General features: G+C 39.1%; 1 protein-coding gene across 1 annotated transcript; it reads left to right on the top strand.

Annotated features, from left to right (window-relative positions):
• The first annotated feature begins 15,963 nt into the window (after window positions 1-15,963).
• On the top strand, window positions 15,964-20,062 carry FGF23 (fibroblast growth factor 23). The gene is made up of 3 exons (XM_018557701.1): window positions 15,964-16,186; window positions 18,416-18,519; window positions 19,628-20,062. The coding sequence occupies exons 1-3, from the start codon at window positions 15,964-15,966 to the stop codon at window positions 20,060-20,062; spliced, it is 762 nt and encodes a 253-aa protein (XP_018413203.1).
• Window positions 20,063-21,666: the final 1,604 nt, after the last annotated feature.

Raw genomic sequence — 21,666 nt, forward strand, 5'->3', positions numbered from 1 at the left:
ACTCACATACCAAGAAATGTACTGCTATTTTTCAAGAGGTATTCAAGAGAAGCGAACTACTTAGGCACGATTAACATTTCTAGATTTTCTCTATAACATACCATAGCAAGCCTTCATCTTTTGACTTCATATCCACTTTAAGGTGAGGATGGTAAGGTTTCTGTATTTATGGCTTTGTCCTGCACTGTACATTAGCTGAACACAAATGACACACAAACTTGAGCCCCTCACACACTATCAGCTGGTCTTTGTGCCTGATTTTTGTAATAAAAGGCAGCTACTGATCTTCAGGCTTCATCCTCTTCTTGTTATGGTACTTTGCACTGCTACTCCTCACAGCAAGACTCACAGTAGATGGGTCTGATGGCTGGCAGGTAAGTGGTGCTATGAAAATTATGATTTAATGGATAATGCTGGGAAAAGCTCCATACATGACAATGGTTCTCAAGAACTGACTGTCTTGCAGAAAACAAAACAGTTGACTCAGGAGCTAGAATAAAGGCTCTGATGCAATCGAGGTCACCCAGCTCCCTACAATTTTACAGAGAATGTACTTCATAGTGGAGAAAATATTTTGTTATATAGTTAGAAATGTATTTGGGGGGAAATATGTGCAGCTCTAAAGCTGCATTATACAAATGTTAGAGTGTTAGGTTCTGTTAGCAAAAGCACATTTAGATTTCTGTCAATTCCAAAGATGAAAAATCGAGCAGAATGTTATGTACCTGAATAGATCATTCACTTTCCTCTTGGCATAATCAATGGCGAACTTGGCAGAAGGAGAAGTGCGATATTAATGAATACCCAGGCAATAGAGGTCCAGCCATTTGTTCCGCTGGGTTCTTTGAATAAAGATACCCACAGCTAGGAAAACAAAGATGCAAGGGGCTAAATGAACACAGGTGAACGTTCATGGGGACCAGTCCTCCCCCCTGTACACAATGGCCAAACTGCAAGCAGCGTTGGCAGTTGTAAGATATTCTAATAATTCTCTCAGGCCCAAATTACTTTTATGTTGTGTTGTAAAGAACCGTTGAACAATAGCTTCTTAGAGGAACCCTGTGCTTTGTCCACTTTGGGAGGAGCAATAGATTTGCTTTAACCCACTTGGGGGAAACACCACACTGAACATGGACCAGACATAGCAAAGGAGAGCGTGTTCTCAGGAGATCAGAAATACAATTATAGATAGACCAGCGTGTCAAAGGTAAAGGCTTTAAGACCATCTCCAAGCAGCTTGATGCTCCTGTGACTACACCTGCAAATATTATTAAGAAGGTCCATAGGAGTGTAGCCAACTTTCCCGGATGTGGCCTGGATGTGGCAGCAGATTGAACAGAAGGATAGTGTGAATGGTAAACAGAGAGCAAACTTTCAAAGAGCAAACTTCCAAAGAGATACAAGCTCAAAGTCAAAGGTACATCAGTGTCTGAAGGCACCATTCACCACTTTTTGTGCAACAGTGGGCTCAAAGGAAGAAAACCCAAGAGGACTCAGTTGAAAGAAGCTAGAATTTGAACTTGCCAAAATGCATATTGACAAGCCACAATGCTTCTGGGAGAATGTCCTGTGGAAAAATGAGGCAAAGCTGGAACTTTTTGACAAGTCACATTAGCTCTAAGTCAACGGATGACAAAATAAAGCTTTCAAAGGAAAGAACACTGTACCTACTGTGAAACATGGAGGAGGCTTAGTTTTGTTTTGGGATCACGTTTCTGCATCCTGCATGGAGTGCCTTGAATCTTCCCAACCCCTCCAGGATGTATTCAACTTTCCTTTGCTCCCCATTCAAAGTTTGAAGCCAAATGAAAGACTTTGCACATGCAGATATTGAAAAACATGTGACCCACTCCATGTGATTGAGCTGGGCCAATCAGTCACATTGGGGAGTCTATGAATTTGGTGACTCATAGTATACACTGGACATTTCTAACAATCTTGGCAGCTGAATGAAGAGATAGGGGAACAATGGGAAGATAAGTATATGCTTCTGGGTGGGGGGGGGCATTAAAGCAAACCTGTTGCTTTGCCTTTTATGGGCATCACACATACCCTGTCACCAGACCATTCATTTCATCTAAAATCTTCCAATAAGATTGTAGGTTTTTTAGCAGTAAAAGCCTCCCTTGTAAAGATAGACAACAGCCTGAAGCTGGGCAATGCAATGGCAATGTTAGCAGCCCCAGCAGACTCAAAGCTGTAACTCAAGTGACACTTAATAGGATTCCCCTTTGCTCTACCCCTGGCAGCTACATAAAAAGGTTATGTAGAGAATTGAGGGACAAAGGAGCTGGGCCATCACAGCCAGTAATTAGTTACTCCTAGACGAGGAGAGAACTTTGACAGGCAAAGAGGGAGAGGGCTGTGCTAGGTAATTGTATCTTTCTGGAGTAGTCAAATTTTCTAACAAATTCCAAGGCACACTACACGTGAATAATGAATATATTTTTTTAAATTAAAAGATTAAACACTGAAAGTAAGTATTCAAAATCCTTGATTGTTCTGTGCTTTTACCTGCAATTGTTTGAGTTGGTGACAGGGCCTCTATAAAGTTGTATATTCAAGGGCTGTCATCTCAATCCTTCTTAACTTAATGGGGTTGATTTTTAATGAAGTAGAGACTGTTGATATAGCAAAATGAATGTGAAAGTCTGTGTAAATAAATTTAATATAGTGCATATGGTGAATTAATTTTTACGATAAATCCTTTAGTAGTTTGAAAAAAAAAAATTTCAGTCATAAGCATGAGCTAATAGCCCACAGGAATAAAAATACCACATGCAATGGGCTTTTCCGAACGGACCCCATAACATAAAACATATTCTGACTACCTGTTAACGGGTGTAGGTAACATATACTGTAAGGATAGACAGCATGGCAATGAGCCAGTGCTTCTTGGCCCTTTCCCGTCACATGTTGCAATGATGCTGTTCCAGGAATATGCTTTCACAGCTAGCTGTTCCAGACCTCAGTGGTACAGCGTTGAAGCTGGTCTCACCTGGGCACAACACGCTGAAGGCTTCTAATTACGAGCGTGGGTAAAGCCAAGTCTATCTGCTTTATTCCATCAGAGAACAAGGGATTGATTTTTTGTCTATTTTGTTGTACCTGCTCAGTTTTTTCTTTTATCTTGATTTTATGTTTACATCAGATAAAACCATAGCCTTATAAAACAATTTAAATATTAAAGGAGTTGTAAAGTCCCAGCCTATCCTGTCCTGTGCAAATATCAGCATTGTAATAGCCGTAGGGATGCACAGATACTTTTTGAGTACCAGTGCAGATACTTGGGATTTTCATGAGAACTACCAGGGTTGCAGAGGTTGCAGCTGGGACCTGGCTCTGGCCCTCCACCACTGTCCTGAAATCATTAGTCTGTATTGTTTTAGAAAAACTGGTATCTGTGCATCCCTTTATTTATATTTATAAAAACAAAATCGTACATTAAAACAGAGATGTACAAATCCCAAGAGCTCCGTGTGCTCCTTACGAATGACAGCTGCCTCCTAATTTTTTTATTTTTCTCTAGTGTAGTCTTGGAGCTCAAAAGTATCGGTACATGTACTCGTACTTGTACTATCTGTGCAACCCTAGTAATAGGAATACATACTAGAGTTGTTTTTGATAATCCAATCAACGCTTACTTGAAAAAAAAACTCCCTTTTATGTAGCAAGTACTGCTTTCCACCTGCCCAACGCTTTCAACAACTTCCTGGATTCCCAGTGTGCTTTGTATCTCATTCCCTGCTGCTTGATGTGATGTAATCTCGATTTCTCAAGACTACATAGCCCAACATGCATTGCTGCCAGCAAGCAATAATAATGGTAAGGAAAAAAAGAAAGCTGAACTCAGATTGAACGGAAGGATAGTGCGAATGGTAGACAAAGAGCCAAGCAAAACTTCCAAAGAGATACAAACTGAACTCCAAGGTCAAGATACATGAGTGTCTGATCGCACCATCTGTCGTTTTTTGTGGGATAGTGGGCTCAATGGAAGAAAATCCAAAAGGACTCTGTTGAAAGAAAGACACAAAAAAAAAAACAGATTGCAATTTGCCAAAATGCATATTGACAAGCCACAATGCTTCACTTTTTTTTGGCAAGTCACATTAGCAATATGTTCACAAATGACAAAATGAAGCATTCAAAGGAAAGAACGCCATAACTACTGTGAAACATGGAGGAGGCTTAGTTATGTTTTGGGATAATTTTGCTGCAGCTGGCATTGGGTTCACTGAATCTGCGCAGGCACAATGAAATCTTAAGAATATCAAGAAAGGTCCACATCAGTCAAAGGTTGCAGGTCCTCCACCAAATAAAGACATAAAATACACAGATAAAAACATCCAAGAACAAAACACTGGACTATTCTAAAGTGGCCATTTATGAATCCTATGGAACAGAGAGAGAGAGAGAGAGAGAGAGAGAGAGAGAGAGAGAGAGAGAGAGAGAGAGAGAGTGTTTCTAAACCTTTCTTTGGCCATATACATGACTGAAAGAAAAAAGGTTTACAAACAAACGAACGCTGCTATGGGACATTAATATCAATGCATCAATTGAGAGCAGGTATGCCTAGGAGTTACAGCAACATAGCAGGAGCCCAACATTGCTCAAGGCAGCTGAAGACCCCCAGAGTATGTCTGCAGCAAACCCAACAGAGCAACAATGGCAGCCATGCAGGTCAATTTAAAACCAGCAATACAGAGCTATACAAACATTTCCCATCTCATAGCTAGCCTTCATCATCTTGTACATATACAAGTGTATCAGTACAGCTGCTAATTCTCAGTACTTTGTACAAATCCCTGAACATCTATGATGGTATTTAGATAGCACGATTGTCAGCAATTTATGACCCGCACAACATTCTCATGCTTGACTGATGACTGCTGCATGGTAATTCTGCAATTAATCTTTTCCAAAGGTCAAGTAGAAGAATTTTTAAACTTACTAAATGTCCAAGTTATACAATATATACATTAAGTGTATTTGATTATTCGCGTGTGAAATCATTATTTTATTGTCCAGATTAGCAATGGGACATCTTACCCTATAAAACAAGACCTGTGGCTAAACTGCATTCTATCATTTAGCTGTAGTTGGAGGGTGACAATGGCCTTTGCTGTATGAGATTACAAAAGTTAAACACTAATTAAAATCTCACTGTTTTTAGCTCTGTAGACTTCTGAAGCCCCACATGTTATGATTTGTGGCTGAATTTTGTTTGGAAATGCTTTAATATATATATTTCTCTGTGTGAAAATCCTGGTCCCTGTTCTCAAACTGCAGTGCTCTATGCTGGTAAAGATGCATAACAGCCACCCCCCTCAACACAAATGTCCTCTCATAGACTTGTATGGCAGAGGAGGGGAGGGGGTGCATCTGACCAGTTTTGTTACTGAGTATTGATTACTGAGAGAACTGGATTAAACTATGTTGCCAGTTGGACTGCATACCCATATTTATATCTTTTCTAATGAAATTTTAGGGTATATGTTTGCCTGCATACCCTTGTGAAAACAGTTCTCTGAATGTTGAACAATGTTTAGCCATCCCATCTTGGAAAAGGTATCAGTAATCATACCAACATAATATATCTAGAACGGTTGTTGTTGGTTGGTCCAAACTTGACTGGAATTTTCAGCTGGTTGCAGGGTAGTATTGTGTTTGCTGGTATATAAAATCTATAAAACAATAGCCAACGCATTTTGGGGGGATTAGGGCCCTTCCTCAGAGTTAACATATCATTATGATTGATTTTTATTTTCCCCCCAAAGTGCAAGCCAACAGAAATGCCTCCAGGTGCTCAAACCACGCTAACCACAAACCTGTAGCCCAACTCCAATTAAAAGTTTTTTCTTCAGTTCTGAGTCGTTAAGCATTAGAACCTCTGTCAGGTTTTTCTTGCCATCTGTGTTGCTGTCAGGCAAATTTCTATCACTTTTTATTTGAATGATACACAACAGGGTGTCATCAGTACAGGAAGTGAGGGGAAATCATGGAGACAGACAGCAATGACAGATGTTCTAACACTTCCCCACTGTAAACCTAAAAAAACATGTCTGGTGTATTGTGCTTTAGTGTAAACCTGTGGGATGTTTTCAGGTAATAAAGTCACCTTTACATGGAGGGCTGTTTCCATCCTCAAATTATTATCAGAATGCTTTGCTATTCCTAGAACTCTGTGTGATATACAAATGGCGACTCTCTCGAAGCCTGAAGACATCAGTGATGCTAATGTCAATGTTCTACTGAACCATTGTGCAGCGGTCCAATTATCTTGTGGTTATATATAGATTTAGCCAGTGGCGGAACTACCGCCGGTGCGGCCGGTGCTCCGCACCGGGGCCTGAGCCTACAGGGGGGGCCCAGTATCCATCCAAACCCCGAGGCAGAGATGGGGGTGCCCGTCGGTGTCCGGCCGCCGGTTACCATCGGTATGCGGCGGGCCCCCCCCATCTCTGCGCCGGGAGTGTCCGTTGATCACATTGGTATCCGGCAGCTGGCGGGCCCCCTCATCTCTGTGCCGGGAGTGTCGGAAAGAGGGTGGAGGGTGTCTGTGGGAATTTGTGGCCACTTAGCCATAAGAACATTTGTGAGGACAAGTACTGATGTTGGACATGAAGAACTGGCTTGCAATCAATGTGCCAATTAATCCCAAAAGTGTTCTATGAGGTTGAGGTCAGGACTCTGTGCAAGCCAATCAAGTTTCTTCACACCAAATTCATCAAACCATGTCTTTATGGAGCTGGCTAGAACAGAAAGGAGCTGTCCCCAAACTGTTGCCACAAGGTACCTGATTAAAAAACTCTCATCATATTTATACACATTATATGGTCAAATGGTGGTGAACACCTGTCCATCACTCGTACTTTATGGCCAAAAGCTTGTGGGTACTCCTCCAAATGATTACATTTGGTTTGTTCCATTGAAGAGTACTTTTGTCTAAACTGTCTTTATACGCTGCTGTAGCATTACCAGTACCTTTCACTGGAAACACCAGAATCTAATAATTTGGAGGTGTGTCCACATACTTTTGGCAATAAAGTGTGATTTTCAGAAGAGTTGTATAATTAGTCTTTATAAGCCTATTATGTCAGTGGGTACTAGGGATGCACCGATACAGTTCTTTCGGTATCGAGTATGAGTACTGATCAGGACCCGTTGCCCAGCTTCCTAAAGCATGGGAAACCAGTATTCTATTGAAAGAATACCGGCTTCACTTCACCAATCAGGAAGCCAGGAGGCAGGTCATTACGTGCCGCCCAGCTTCCTGATTGGTTAGGAAGCCAAGCTGCCTAGCAACAAGTGAAGCCGGCTTCCTAGCCAATCAGGAAGCAGTGAGGCGGGTCATAACCCACCGCCCGGCTTCCTGTTTGGAAAGGAAGCCGGCTCCATGCTCCCTCGGCACTGCTAGTCAGAGGGAGATCTCCCTGTGCCCAGAAGTTCCGGTATCAGAGGTAAGTATTGGAGCATTTGAGCGAGTATGAGTACTCGCCCAAATACTCGGTATTGGCACCAATACTAGTATCGGTATCGGTGCATCCCTAGTGGGTACCATGCCGCAGATAACGCTTCTCAAAAGACTTGAGAATCCGACATGTTATCTTCTCGTTCTCTCCACTTTCATAAACAAGGTTTCTCAAACAAGCTGAGTGTCCTTGTTTATGGCATTGTGGCTGTCCAAGGTGTCTAAGAATAGTGTGCACTGTGTCTGCATGGGCACCTTGAGCCTCTGAGAAAATACAGTACTTTGAGAGCTGCTTAGTTCTAAGAGATAAAAACTTTACAATCTTCCCTACTGAAAAGACCCATTGAAGTGAAAGACAGCTATAAACAGCTACAAGTTAATCCAACCTATATCTACTTGACTTGGTTCACGTAGGTAAGGGGATATCAGAGCAGGATGTTTGTTTTAGCTGGAGGCTGCAAAATAAATATTGGTTTTCCAAACAGGGTCAACAAAGGATAGGGTTGATCTGCATGGCTAAAAAAGTCAGTGTGGTTTGCTTGCCTCCAGTATACACTGGCTTGTTCAAGGACACACGTAGACAATCTTAAAGGCTGACACCCGACACACTGTTAATTTGAGAACTATGGTTCAATTGCTTTCCAAGAATTTTCCTTTGATGCCAGTCACACTGAAAGGATGCTATCACATGGCAGTCTACAGACCCCTGATTCTAAGGCCTTGATGTAAAGATGACATCATCACTCTGTGACTGCAACCTAAGCTAGTTTTTCAAGGGTCAGTCCAACCAACACTAATATACCAGGCTTGCAGCAATGCAAGTGGGTTGAAGTCCTGTCTCCACTGATTTTTTTATGACCTGGATTAGAGCAGGAGGACATTTCTTGGTGAGCCATAAAACTCCAAACCTGGAGGTGGAGTCTGAGCTAGGAAGTCTAGCTGTTAGTCCCTGTTCACACCGCCAGCGTTTGTAGCTCGTATTTGTCAGGAAAAGTATATTGTTTGGAAAAGCCCCGCACAAGCCTGTAAGTATGCACCTCTTTTTGGGGAGATCGGCGTGATGTGACCCTTTTTCCTATTCCTAATCGTGCTTATCTGCCCAAAAAATAAGCTCATGTACTTTGTTCCAGTGACCGGCTTTTTTCTCAGTGCGTCGCTATACTGAGATGCGAACAGGGACTATAGAAATCAATAGGATTTCTTGTGCAGAGCTTTTCCGTGCTGACAAATACGAGCTACAAACGCCCTGGTTTAAAGTAGTAAAAAATGCTAAAATTTTCGTTCAATATTGAGTCCAGATCAAAGAAATATAAATTGCCCAGCAAACTATTTCTTTAAATTTTTGGCCAAACACTTTGGCCATCATGTTTCCAAATGGCTCCAACTCTCTCAACTCTGCTTCCCTGAACTTCCTGTTGAGCACAAGATCACAAGGGAGAGAAAAGTCTCTAGCAGCTGTCTACCATCTACTAGCTTAGAGAAGAAGGAGGAGCTGAGGAGTGGCTTGCCTTGCTGTGTCTGTGTGTTTCTGGAGACACACACTGCTTACTAGAACACCCCACTGAAATGATGGCAGATAACACGGGAAGCAATAGCTTCTTTGCTATCTGCTGGCTTGTTGTTTTTTTAGTATTCTAACAGCTGCTCCCGTCAGAATAAAAAATAAAAAAACAGCATAGGAATGAATAGCTAGATTGCTATTGGCCATTTTAATTTGTAATATTCAATAGCAAGCTGGCTATTGCACCGGCCCTCTGCTGCTGTCAATCACTAGAAGAGGACCTGATGGAGAACTTTAAGTCCCCCTCTGCTGATTGACAGCAGCAGTGGGCGGGTGCAATAGCTTATGACATCAGCCTTAGGTCTCCTTCTAGTTTTACTTTCATTACAACATGTGTGCGACAATATCTTAATTTTGGTACTTTTGTACTGGTTGAAGCACTGGAACTCTCCTATAACAGTGATTCTGGTCATCATTTGCAGAATATGTCAAGGTCAAGCCTTTCTGTAACCCCCAACATTTACTTATGCTGACTGTAGATTGATTTTTAGGTGATGGATGGTGGTATCCAGCAGGATTTGGCAATCTTTCCATGGGACGGGACTGTCCCTAGCACATTTTATCATGACAAGGATCAGAGGACTCTGCAATTTTGAAAACTCATGATATGAAGTAGAGGTGGCACACGTGTGATCCGAGGACTTTGTGTGACTCTCAGAGATTGCTATCTCGGCTCGGCATGTCACTCAGCCCCGGTGTTAAATAACCATTACACAGATGTCACATCCACTGACCTGACAAAACCCATCTACAGGCACTTTTATTTGAGAAATACATTTGTTTCTGATAGGTAGAATAGATGCACAAGTAATCATATAGTTACCACAGTGATACCATTTAATATTTCAGAGACGCATAGTAGTGATTATTTTACATTTTTGAATTATTTGCATTTACAGGAGATGCAAGCCCTAATCAAATGATATTTAGTTGTCAATGTACTATGTGTAATAAACATTTTTCATTTTTTATTAAATAAAATACTTGTTTTAACCTTTTTTCTTTTTGCATCCTTTGATGCAGCTCAGTGCTACTGATCTCCTACAACCTCTTTGCTTCCATTTCTTGTCTACATGCACTACATTTACATAGGACTGCACAGGTGTGAAAAGAACCTAAAACTAAGGCTAGTTAAGGGGGAGAAGAAGTATAAATCCAGATTTGGTCATATGCCAGTGGAAAGAAGGAAGGATATCCACTAGCGATGCACCAATACCGATGCCCCGATACTAAGTGTAGATACCGACACTTTGAATTTTTAAATGGGTTTGACTGCCTGAGGTCCCACACTTGTCTTTTACAACACCGGTCTGGCTGCACAGTGCTTCCATGTCTGGTCTGGTACCATGTGGCCCGCAGCCAGCTGACAAGTCAGGTACGCGGTCATGGACTGCAGACCTGACTTGCAGGAGCAGCTACACGGTCTGTATCCGCAGAGCTACTCCTGTCACTGCTGGCACTCGAATCGTTTCAGCTGGAGCTCAGTTCTGAGCTCCTGCCGAAAGGATGGATTAGTAAGATCTGCAGCAGACCTGACTAATCACCACTGGATCACCAGGGATCTCGCCTCCTCCCTGGAGATGTAAGCAGGTGAAGGGGCTCTGTATTTTACTTTATTTTATATGTGGGTGTGCAGGGGGGGGTTATTATTTTATATGTGGGGGTGTATTTTTTATGTGTATGGGGAAGTACCTGCATCAGGAACTTGCGTTTTCCTAATCTGATCCCTAATCTGGCACTTACACTCGGCAGCTGTCACCCATTCAAGTTAATGATCAGGTGACAGCAGCTACCTGTAAACGCCTGCACACGGCATGTAAATGGTATATTATATAATTACATGCAGTTAGGAATTAATCACTCTCCCTGGACACATCGATATTGCATCTAGGGAAAGTAATCATATCACATACAATTACATGCGGTGTGCAGGCGTTTACATGCAGCTGCTGTCACCTGAGTGTATATGCCAGATTAGGGATTCCTGCTGCAGGAAAACGCAAGGAATCCCCGCAGGAATCCCTAATTGCACCTACACTTACAGATATGAATGGGGCCTTATTGTGTGTGTATTGGTGTCCATAGCACCATACCGTATATATAGTTACATTTTATTTTGAATTATGAAATTTGGCGAGCGGCCCCCATGGGAGAAAAAAATGTGACGAGTGGCCCCGAGTGAATTGAGTTTGAGACCCCTGATCTATATGGTCAAGGTCTATGCCATGGACAACGTACGCACACATTTGACCTGATCCATAGGTATTTATTTGTTTAAAGTTTTTTTCCCCACATTCTGCTGATCAGAAAGGTTGACATCCATGGGCTGCGTCTTTCTGTACATCACCTTCAGTGTGTGCGTGCTTCTTTGCTCGTAATCTAAGAATCATTGCTGTGAGCAGACCATGTTGCACAAACTGGAATTTTGCACGAAAGATAAGCAAAGTTTATTCAACTTTTCTGCCTCTGAAATGTTTTTTTCCCCCTTTCTTTTTTTCAACATTTAGTTGATCAGTAATCAGACTAACACCATACCACTTTGCATGGTAATAGACAACAAAGTGTCTAGCTTCAGGTTTAAGCCGGTGAAAAGTTACTTGGACTTTCACACTATGAACACTATGGCTCCTGAAAACCGCTCAAATCTGGAAATGGCTACATTAAACCGTAAGTGTCTTTGTCTGCTCTGACATTTTTCCTAATGTTTGTTGATCTTTGTCATTGTCATGTACGTTACCTTGTATATTGGGGTGATTAGTTATAAAAAGGTGCAAAGGAGCCCGAAGGTATGAGAGGGTTGAAAACCAATCACTAAATCTTTAGTATGATCTTGAACACACATGGTATTGTCCACCAAGTGTGCATGTTTATTGTTCAGGTTTCCATAGTGTTGGTCTGATCTTGGCAGAAAATGTATTTGTTTGGCTTGGAAAATGTTAACTGGCTGATCGATCCTTCTCGGTTGGCCAGAAGTCACAGAGTGGCTATACAATTACAATGATCTATATAGCACCAACATATTCCGCAGCACTGTACAATTGTTTAGACAAGACAAGTAAGAAACACTGACAAGCATTATTGACATACAGAAACAGTAGGTGAGGAGGACTCTGCCCAAACGAGCTTAAAGTCTAAGACTATAGTATAAGGCTATAATAATGTAGTTGTCTTCTGGTCCAACAATATTTAGTCAGTCTGGTTATCTCATGGCTGTTAAAGAGGACCTGTCAGCCCATCTATGAGTAAGCACCACACAATGTCTTCTTTTAACTGTATTAGCCAGATAATCTTCCTTTGTGTGGCTTACATTTAAAACTAGATTATTGTGTTACTCTGGGCATCATTTTAAGGGTAAGGCCCATCCTTCTACCAATGCCCATTTCAGTGAAAGCAGCTCTATTGGCTACTCAGGCACTCTCATTTGACAGAGAGGTGACAGGCTTCCCAAAGTCAGGAAAGTCAATGGAACCAAGATCAGAGATCTACAAAGGTAATATTAGGGACCTTGTAGTGCTCTTAGTAAGGACTACTACTAGAATATGTTTTTAGTGGCTGATAATTCTGCTTTACGTTTTCTGCCAATCTGAATCTGAATTGGCGTTTGTTTCAAATAGCAGATCAATTTAGGGGAACATGTATTTCTATATTATTATAAATCTTCCCTTAGCTCCGGTGGATGTTTAAGATCAGAACATTCAGGAAAGCCTACAGTGGTTAATCACTACTGCAGTCCACCAAGAATCATTATCTTTATATTGTTGAATTTACAGTACAAGCTGCATGGCAGATATGCAGTATGTAGGCTGCCATTGCTGGTCTCCTTATGAAAATGTTAGTTGTGATCATTCACAGACCTGACACATGCAACAATCCTGTACTGAGATAGTATTAAAGACAGCACTAGGCAAAGCATAAACTTGAGAGCCTGGTAAGTAGGTGAGGTTAGTAGGTTAGGTCATCAGTGACAGCGCACATAATTCTATCTTGACCTGTCCATAAAGGGTTACTTCACACAAAGCTAATGTTCTAGCTTTGGGAAGTTGATTGCAGGTTGAACCATACACTTGTTACCTATATAATGTGTTGGTAGAGAAATATCTAGATCTGATTTCAAATTGCCACCCACCTGCATTAGCCAATTTTAGGCAACTTCATTTACCCCATTACAGTTTTGTATTTGCTGACTGACTCTGATTTACATGGCCCGGTGCACTAAAAAATCTTTTAGATATTTTATTGTGATAGTGACAATTTTGTTTCGAACATTGAAGGGTATAGGCAAAGCTGCTGCACAGCTTGTTTCCCATGAAGTGGGCTACTATGATTGTACAGCAAAACATTACATTGGCCCACTGCCAAAAAAAAGTAGAGTCAGGGTCATAAAGACCTTTCACTGGTTAGATTATTTGGTAACATTTAACTCTTGCTGTGCGCGTTTAATTATTTCAGAATTAATATCTCAGTAAAACATTACACTTAGAAATTCATTCTGAAATAATTAAACGCGCACAGCAAGAGTTAAATGTTACCAAATAATCTAACCAGAGAAAGGTCTTTATGACCCTGACCTTTTTTTGGCAGAGGGGCAATAGCCTATGAGTCCAAAAATTCCAATCCAGCTGACAAGCCAGGAGTACCCCTCAGACAGCCTCACTTTTATTGGTAAATAGGCATGCATAATTTTTTTAATGTTTTTGTTGGTTTGCCAAGGCTTCATTACTGGCAGCTACTGTCTAAGGACTATGGCTTAAATAAAGATAAGGAGGAAGCCATAAGCTTGAATACTGGATGAAGAGCCAATAATCTTATCTACTTCAGCACATTGGGACATTGTTTTCAATTTCATTAGGCTTTGGATAATGACCACTGGAATTAATAATGCTATGTTTTAACCATTAAAATTCGTAACAATAATAATAAAAATGTAATTTACCTCTAGAGTTTTTTTTCTTGTATCTTCTGGCTGACCTGGGCTATCACAGTTGATCTTCTTAAGTTTCTTAAGTTTCCAAGTTTCCTCTTATGACAAAAATAGGAGACGCTGACAAGTTCACTACTGCCACTGGACAGGCCATCTAAGACCAGAGGCCAATGTGGCCTATAAGCTTGGTGAAGAGGGTGGAGCTAAAAAACAGAGCTGCATTTCATGGATAAGTTTTTTCTACTTTATATTGAATACTTTATATAGATTTACTGATTGGTTAGATTCACTTCTAGCTTTGGTCATTGTTTATGCAGCAAAAAGCAGCAATGTGAAATGACAATCACTACTTTTTTTTGCCATTAGGAAAATCAAAATACAAAATGTATGAATAAAAAAGTGTGCTATGAAGAAAATGGCTTGTTGCGCATAGCAATTGATAAGCTTTCAACAGTCATGCTTTCTGATTGGTTGACATAAGCTGCAATACGTGTACATACATAAAAGTTTATTCAACATCTTGGCATAAGTGCCTGGTAAACATCTTGGCAAATGTGAGTATGCAGATTTTGCATTCCTATAGTCTCTAGTAATATAAATAGGAGTAACCCAAATAATAGTAAGACAGACATATAATAAATGACACATGGCATTGCAATAAATAAATTATAGATGTAACAACTCCAACGCTAATAAATATGCTACACAGGTGCTGTCAGGATGACCAATGTGGCCATTCATAGAAATATATACTAAATTAGCAAAAAAAAAACAATTGTAATTTGAGAGCAGTTAAAAATATTTCCTTGTTTAAGCATTTCTAGCCTAAAACATTGAATCATTTTATGTTACACATTTTTGTCACAACAATGATTTTCCACATCTACACAGCAATTTATGTAGATTGTACTTAGGAGTAGCACCATACACCATGCTACACTGCAATCTTGTGCTTTAGCGCTGGATAATCTTAAGGTTTCATTTTCTGTTAAGTGACTGCCCTCTAGATGTTAAAAATAAAACTGGAATCATTTTCCTCGTATTTCTGAATTTAATCCATGTTTGAACTACATGCTCTCAGAAAGGTAAATCTAACATAAATCAGAAGAAAAGAGTAAAACAATTATACCAAATGTAAAATCACGTACATTTTAAGTCCTACTATATCAAAATCATGATGGAACCATAATTGGAATTTTGTGAAATAAGAGTTACAGAATACTCTAGTCTTCCTAGTACATATTATAGTACATTAAAAAAGACTAAATCAACACAAAAAAAAAGACAAATAAAAAAATAGGAAAGATAAAAGAAAATATGCTATATGTACATAAGCATACATCCATATACAATTACATTAAATGCATACATATTTAGGTATCTCTATCTATCTATCTATCTATCTATCTATCTATCTATCTATCTATCTATCTATCTTTTATTTTTATTTAAACATAATAATATGATCTAAATTATGTTTTTAACGGTTTATCATATTCTATACAAATGTATATATTAATGTTAATATATCTTGTATATATAAGCAATACTTTCATAAAAATAAATTTTTGTCTAAATGAATATTAATTTGATAGAAATTATACATTTGAATTGAAATATAATTTAACAAGAATTATTAATAATGATTTATTAATAATATTATATAACTGTATATAATTGGAAATAATGTAATACTCTTTAAGTTATTAATTGTTTAACAATTAATTAAGACATTAAATAAAGAAAATGGAATCCTGATTTTTTTTTCCCCAAGGGCATACACAGGAATTTTTATTCCTTAAGTATTTTATGTCTCAGGGCTCTCTTCAATTTCTGCTGTTACGACAGAAAAAGGATGTTCTTAATAAGCTTTTCCTGTGTGATGTCACTGAGTTGTTAGCCTTTATATATAGTGCAAAAAAGTTGGGAAACATCTGAATCTCAGAGCAGCAGGACAGAAGACAGATCTGATTTCGCTAGCATCTCCCCCAAGCAAGCCAAAAAGGAGGCATGTCCAGCAACAGAGCAGACAATAGGCTGGGGCTTTTCATATTTGCCCTGTCTAGTCTAAAGGTCAGTCTTGCCTTTCCCAATTCCTCTCCAGTAATCAGTTCCGGATGGGGGACTCCAGACAGACTGATGCACCTGTACACAGCGACAGAATGGAACAGTTTCCACCTGCAGATCAATCACGACGGGCAAATTGATGGATCTCCGCATCAAACCATTTACAGTAAGTCTAATTATGAAAAATATCAAAAATGTGTTAAATGTGACTTAGCAATTTAAATCATTTTCAATATATAGAGACAATATAGACATTAAAGAGACAATATAAGCAATTGTAAGAAAACTGGTCATGTCGAAAATATTTAGGTTACCATTGCTAGCTAATACTTTGGTTTTGATGTATTGGGGATGATTTATTACAAATAGGCTATTCTCTTTGCAAGGGACTTTTCACTTTGCAAGGGAATTTTCCCTTAGGATAGCGAATGCGGTGAAGCTCTGCTTACTTCCATTATCCAATCATGTGCAGGTATAAATCTTTTTTTTAATGTTCCTTGCATGTGATTGGGTATTCTTGGCAAAGTGAAGTTTCACCACATTTGCTTTTCCGTTCACGTTCCCTTTCAAAGTAAAACTTCCTTTGCAAAGTGAACAGTCTATTTGCCTAGTAAATCAACCCCTATTAGTCCCCAATTACAGACAAGTATAGAGATAAGGACTTTTTGCTTTTCTCTGACTTTCTTTTGCTGCATGTTTCTTCTAAGTTTGACTCTGAGATGGTAGTCAGCTAGGTAATCAGATTTTTTAAAAGGAGCCCAGCCATGGCAACATACTTATTTCTCCTGTGATAGCTGACATTTTATGCAAAATTGTCAAGACAAAAACTATTTAAAAAAAAAAAGTTTAACTTGCTGCTGCCATATCATTCTATGTACCTTTAAAACAGTTACCATTTCTGTTTTGTATCGAAAAAATTCTAATAAAAATTTGATTTAAAAAAAACAGTAACCAAGCAATTAGAAGAGGACTCATTTTGTATTAGGGTTCTACAGGATCATCAAGAACTCAACTGGGTTGATTTAATAAAGACGAATATTTTCACTTAGCTCAGTAGAGCTGGATTTGCTTTACTCATCCAATCAAATTCCTATGCACACGATTAGGTGTTCAAAATGATCATCAGATTAACTGAAACAAACTTTACTGAATGAACCCCTCTGCACACAAAAGAAAGTTTTGTGTGTTGCAGAGTGGAAATTGTACATATCTGAAATACTGTGTATATGTGAACTGACATATTACACTGACAGCTGTAGATAACATGGACAGTTAGAGAGACTCATAGTGGGAGGAAACATATATATAATAAATACACAAAAAGTTCCTGTTTGGTACAATGGAAATGTTAAATATATTTCTGGGCTGTTTAAGAGAAAGAGTCAGAAGGGTTAATATTATAAAGACGTTTGTTACAGCTCTAGTTTTTCCTGTAGGGAACATAAAAACTAACTATAAGACCTGGAAAATTAAGGAGGAGAGATATACATTTTTAAGCACAAATGGATCAGAATGTGGATATTCTACAAATGTAACGATTATTTTTTTTCAATTGTCGGTGAATCTTTGAAAACACAAATACAATAAAACTTAAAAATATGAATACATTTATGCCTTCAGCTCAGCGCTATGTTTAATGACATATTTTATTCCTAGGAATTATTGTATGTAAAGAATAAATTGTGGAATAACTAGGGAATATCTAAATGATATAAAAAAACAACTTATTTAAATTGTGGAAGTTTAAATCAATCAATCAATTTCTTTTTCTTTCTTTCTTCCTTTCCTTCCTTTCTTTCTGTCTTTCTTTCCTTCCTTTCTTTCCTTCTTTCTTTCTTTCCTTCTTTTCTTTCTTTCTTTCCTTCTTTCTTTCCTTCTTCCTTTCCTTCTTTTCTTTCTTTCCTTCTTTTCTTTCTTTCTTTCTTTCTTTCCTTCTTTCTTTCTTTCTTTTCCCTTTCTTTCTTTCCTTCTTTCTTTTCTTCTTTTCTTTCTTTCTTTCCTTATTTCTTTCCTTCTTTTCTTTCTTTCTTTCTTTCTTTCCTTCTTTTCTTTCTTTCTTTCTTTCTTTCCTTCTTTCTTTCTTTCTTTTCCCTTTCTTTCTTTCCTTCTTTCTTTTCTTCTTTTCTTTCTTTCTTTCCTTATTTCTTTCCTTCTTTTCTTTCTTTCTTTCTTTCTTTCTTTCTTTCTTTCTTTCTTTCCTTCTTTCTTTTCTTTCTTTCCTTCTTTCTTTTCTTTCTTTCTTTTCTCTTTCTTTCTTTCTTTTCTTCCTTTCTTTCCTTTCTTTCTTTCTTTCCTTCTTTCTTTTCTTTCTTTCTTTCCTTCTTTTCTTTCTTTCCTTCTTTCTTTCTGAATATTTTTTATATTTGTAATTAATTTTACTTTTATTCTCTTAAAGGTGCCCTAATGATTAAATCAGAATCTGCTGGTAAAGTTGTCATTACTGGTGTCAAAAGTGGGCGCTACTTATGTATGGACAGCTTTGGCAATGCTTTTGGATCAGTAAGTATAAAAGTAGTACTCGTGTAATATACTATGCAATGCACTGCATCTATCAGTCCTAAATATTATAGACATAATGATTTTTTAATTGTCTTTAACTTCAAGTATATTTCCTTTATAACCGCTGTTGCAGCACCATGGACAGTTGCTGTAAATTATAGAAACAACAAGCAGCGTAGATAGATTCAGCATGCCATAAGGTAATCCAGCCAACATGAACTTTATGGCACCTTGGCGACAGGAATGGATCAGGTTCTAACTTTACAGAAGTATAGAGTATTACCATCTATAGGTTACATTCTAATATTCTTATACACCAAGGATTGGAAATCTTACCAATTAGATTGCTTGGTCCCACCCCTTTTCTCACCAACTATATAGCTTGATGACTGATTAAATAACCAGTATGCTGTACCCAAAGTAGGATGGTTTGTATACATTTCCCCACACGCATATTAATAGTCCTCATAGTATGCAGGACTACTACATCATCTTTCACCATCTGAATTTTAAAAAAAACAGCTGTATCTGACATGGACTGGACCACAAAGAAGGACCAGAACCCTTCCTCTTCCCCTCCTTCTGTCAAATTTAAATACACCAGCTACACAATGGGAAGGATGCAGGCTCATGTCTAGATACATGCTGAGTACCCTGTATGGAGCCATATAACGTAAGTCCTGAAGCTGGGGCTAATAATGACCCATTAGAGATAATCTGCCGATCCACTGCTGGGAGTGTAATGCCATGATGTGATGGGTTTATATGCTGAGCGTTTTAGGGCGCATGGCAGAAAAAATGGTGGCATGATAAGAGAACAGAATGAGCAGAGTGATAACCTCAAAAGTGTGGATCAATTTTATTGTTCAATCAGCAAAGGGCATATGACCAATCAGCAAGCTGGGGGGGGGTTAGGACTACTAATGCAACTGCGGTAGATGTCCCAGAGCCTGTTTGCCGGAGTTCAGCCTTATAGGATGATCTTTAGAGGTCATCACCATAAAAATTTCTAATATGAATGTGTTTACTTTGTAGCAAGCTTAACATATGCAAAAGAGATATCCTGATAAATGAACCCAATTGATAATTGTTGTGTACTGTTTACCAGCACTACTTTGACTACGATGACTGCGTATTCAAGCACGAAACTTTGGAGAACCGTCACGATGTCTACCATTCCCCGAAACACAACTATCTGCTGAGCCTCAAAAAGCCAAAACAGTTTTTCCGCCCAGGAATGGACTTGCCACCTTATTCTCAGTTTTTATCCATGGAGAACACAATCCCCATCACCCGATTTATCACTCCTGAGCCCGTCCGACACACCAGAAGCGCTGAGCTATTTCCTGATCCCTTCAACATTAGCCAAAACAAGAAGACAACTCTGAATTACCCAACACCCAAGAACGCACAAGATGTCATGCCAAACTTTAATCAAGAACCAGTAAGACGTAACCACATGGAAAAGGTGGACCCTGATGACCCAATAGCCGTCATCAACACTAGAAAAGACCATCCACGTCAACATTACTACAAAAGATAATAGCTTTTCCAGCACAACACCTTCTACTAGTTTCCAGATAGACAAGAGTTTGTAGTGACCCTGTCACAAGGTTACACTTTGCAGACTGAATATGTAATCAGAATATATGAAAGTAGCACCTACTATCCTGTTAGGTAGTTTCACTGTTTGTCAATCTGAAGTTCTCTTCAATCTCTGACACTGACCTTAGTACAGGCAGACAGAAGTGTCAGAGATTAGGCAGAAATTCTGAGCCATTTATTCACAAATGGGAAGTAAGAATCAAACTTTCTAATGATATATTCAGCCCTCACATTGCAACCTGGTGAAAGAGACACTTTAATCAATACCTGAAGTAGGTACTTTAGTTTAAGAAAAACTAAAAATAGTCTGTTGCAGGAAACAAAAAACACAGCTTGTCTAGGCTCTGATTGTAGAAGTCATTTAAATGCTAGAAACAGAGCAGTGGCTTGGTGTATAGGTTTAGCTTCACTGCATTAAATCTAGCATGTGGCAACTGCGCCGGGGAATGGCTCCTTCATTACAGCCTAATCACAGCTTGGTTTAGTAATAGAGTTCCTTATAAAGAAAAAAATATATATATATATACACAGGTATTATCAAGGCCGCCTGTCTGAAACATGGCCCTGGTAAGCCTTATCAAAGAAAAAAGTAGTTATGTAATGCAACATGCTAGGAAGTAGACATTTTGTATTGTATCCATAAGGCACTCTTGCAAAGAAAAATTATTTTCATATCATTAAATAGGACCTATACTAATGATAGCAATGATACCTTAACAGTCCTGCACTAAAGCAAACCTGTCCTTTTACCATGCATGATTGGCAGAGAGTGCTTGGGATTATAGGAAAGGATTCCCAGCCTCCCTGCTACCTCATTGCCTAATAAGAAATGATTGTGTTTTACCTTTGCCCTGGTCAGAGGGTGACAAGTCTGGGAGCCTTCCCTCTGCAGACTGGTGAACATGCGTTCACCATAAATCGACCTGATCCAGGTCAAATTCTAGTTTAGGGGAGGAAGCACAGAATCTTGCTTTTAATGCCAAAAGGTAAATATTCAGGAACATAGCTACTATTTACTAATTTCATGTAACAGGACTGTTGATCTATCTTTGCTTTCATTTCTTAGTATGGCTCTATCATAATGGAAACATGTAGAGAGGAAAATATACATATGATACCATGGCTGACCTCTCTTGAAAATGCTAGTTGCCTGGCAGTCATGCTAAGCCTGGCTTCTGTACTTTCTGAGCTACTGACCCAAAACAAGTATACAGATCAGGAGATCTGACTTTGCACGGGGTTCACCTACTGCATGCTTGTTCCAGGTCAATGACCCACAAAGTATCAAAGCCAGGTAGCATTTTCAGAGGGAAGTTAGAAATGGCAACTTCCATATTTGTCTCCCCACAGGCTTCCTTTAAAGTGTATGTATAGCCAAAACTTTTTTTTTTTTTAAATCTTGGATAGCGTAGTGAGGGATTAGAACCCTGTTGCTGTCTGTGCCCCCTGTAGGTAGATATGTTTTCACCATTTGTCCAAGACAAGAAGTGATCGGAAATCCAAAAATGTAGAGTTGTCAGGACAAGAGTAAGGGGAAATCTT

The sequence above is a fragment of the Nanorana parkeri genome, unplaced genomic scaffold, assembly GCF_000935625.1.
Source record: "Nanorana parkeri isolate BGI_ZX_2015 unplaced genomic scaffold, ASM93562v1 scaffold14, whole genome shotgun sequence".
In the NCBI taxonomy this organism is placed as follows: domain Eukaryota; kingdom Metazoa; phylum Chordata; class Amphibia; order Anura; family Dicroglossidae; genus Nanorana; species Nanorana parkeri.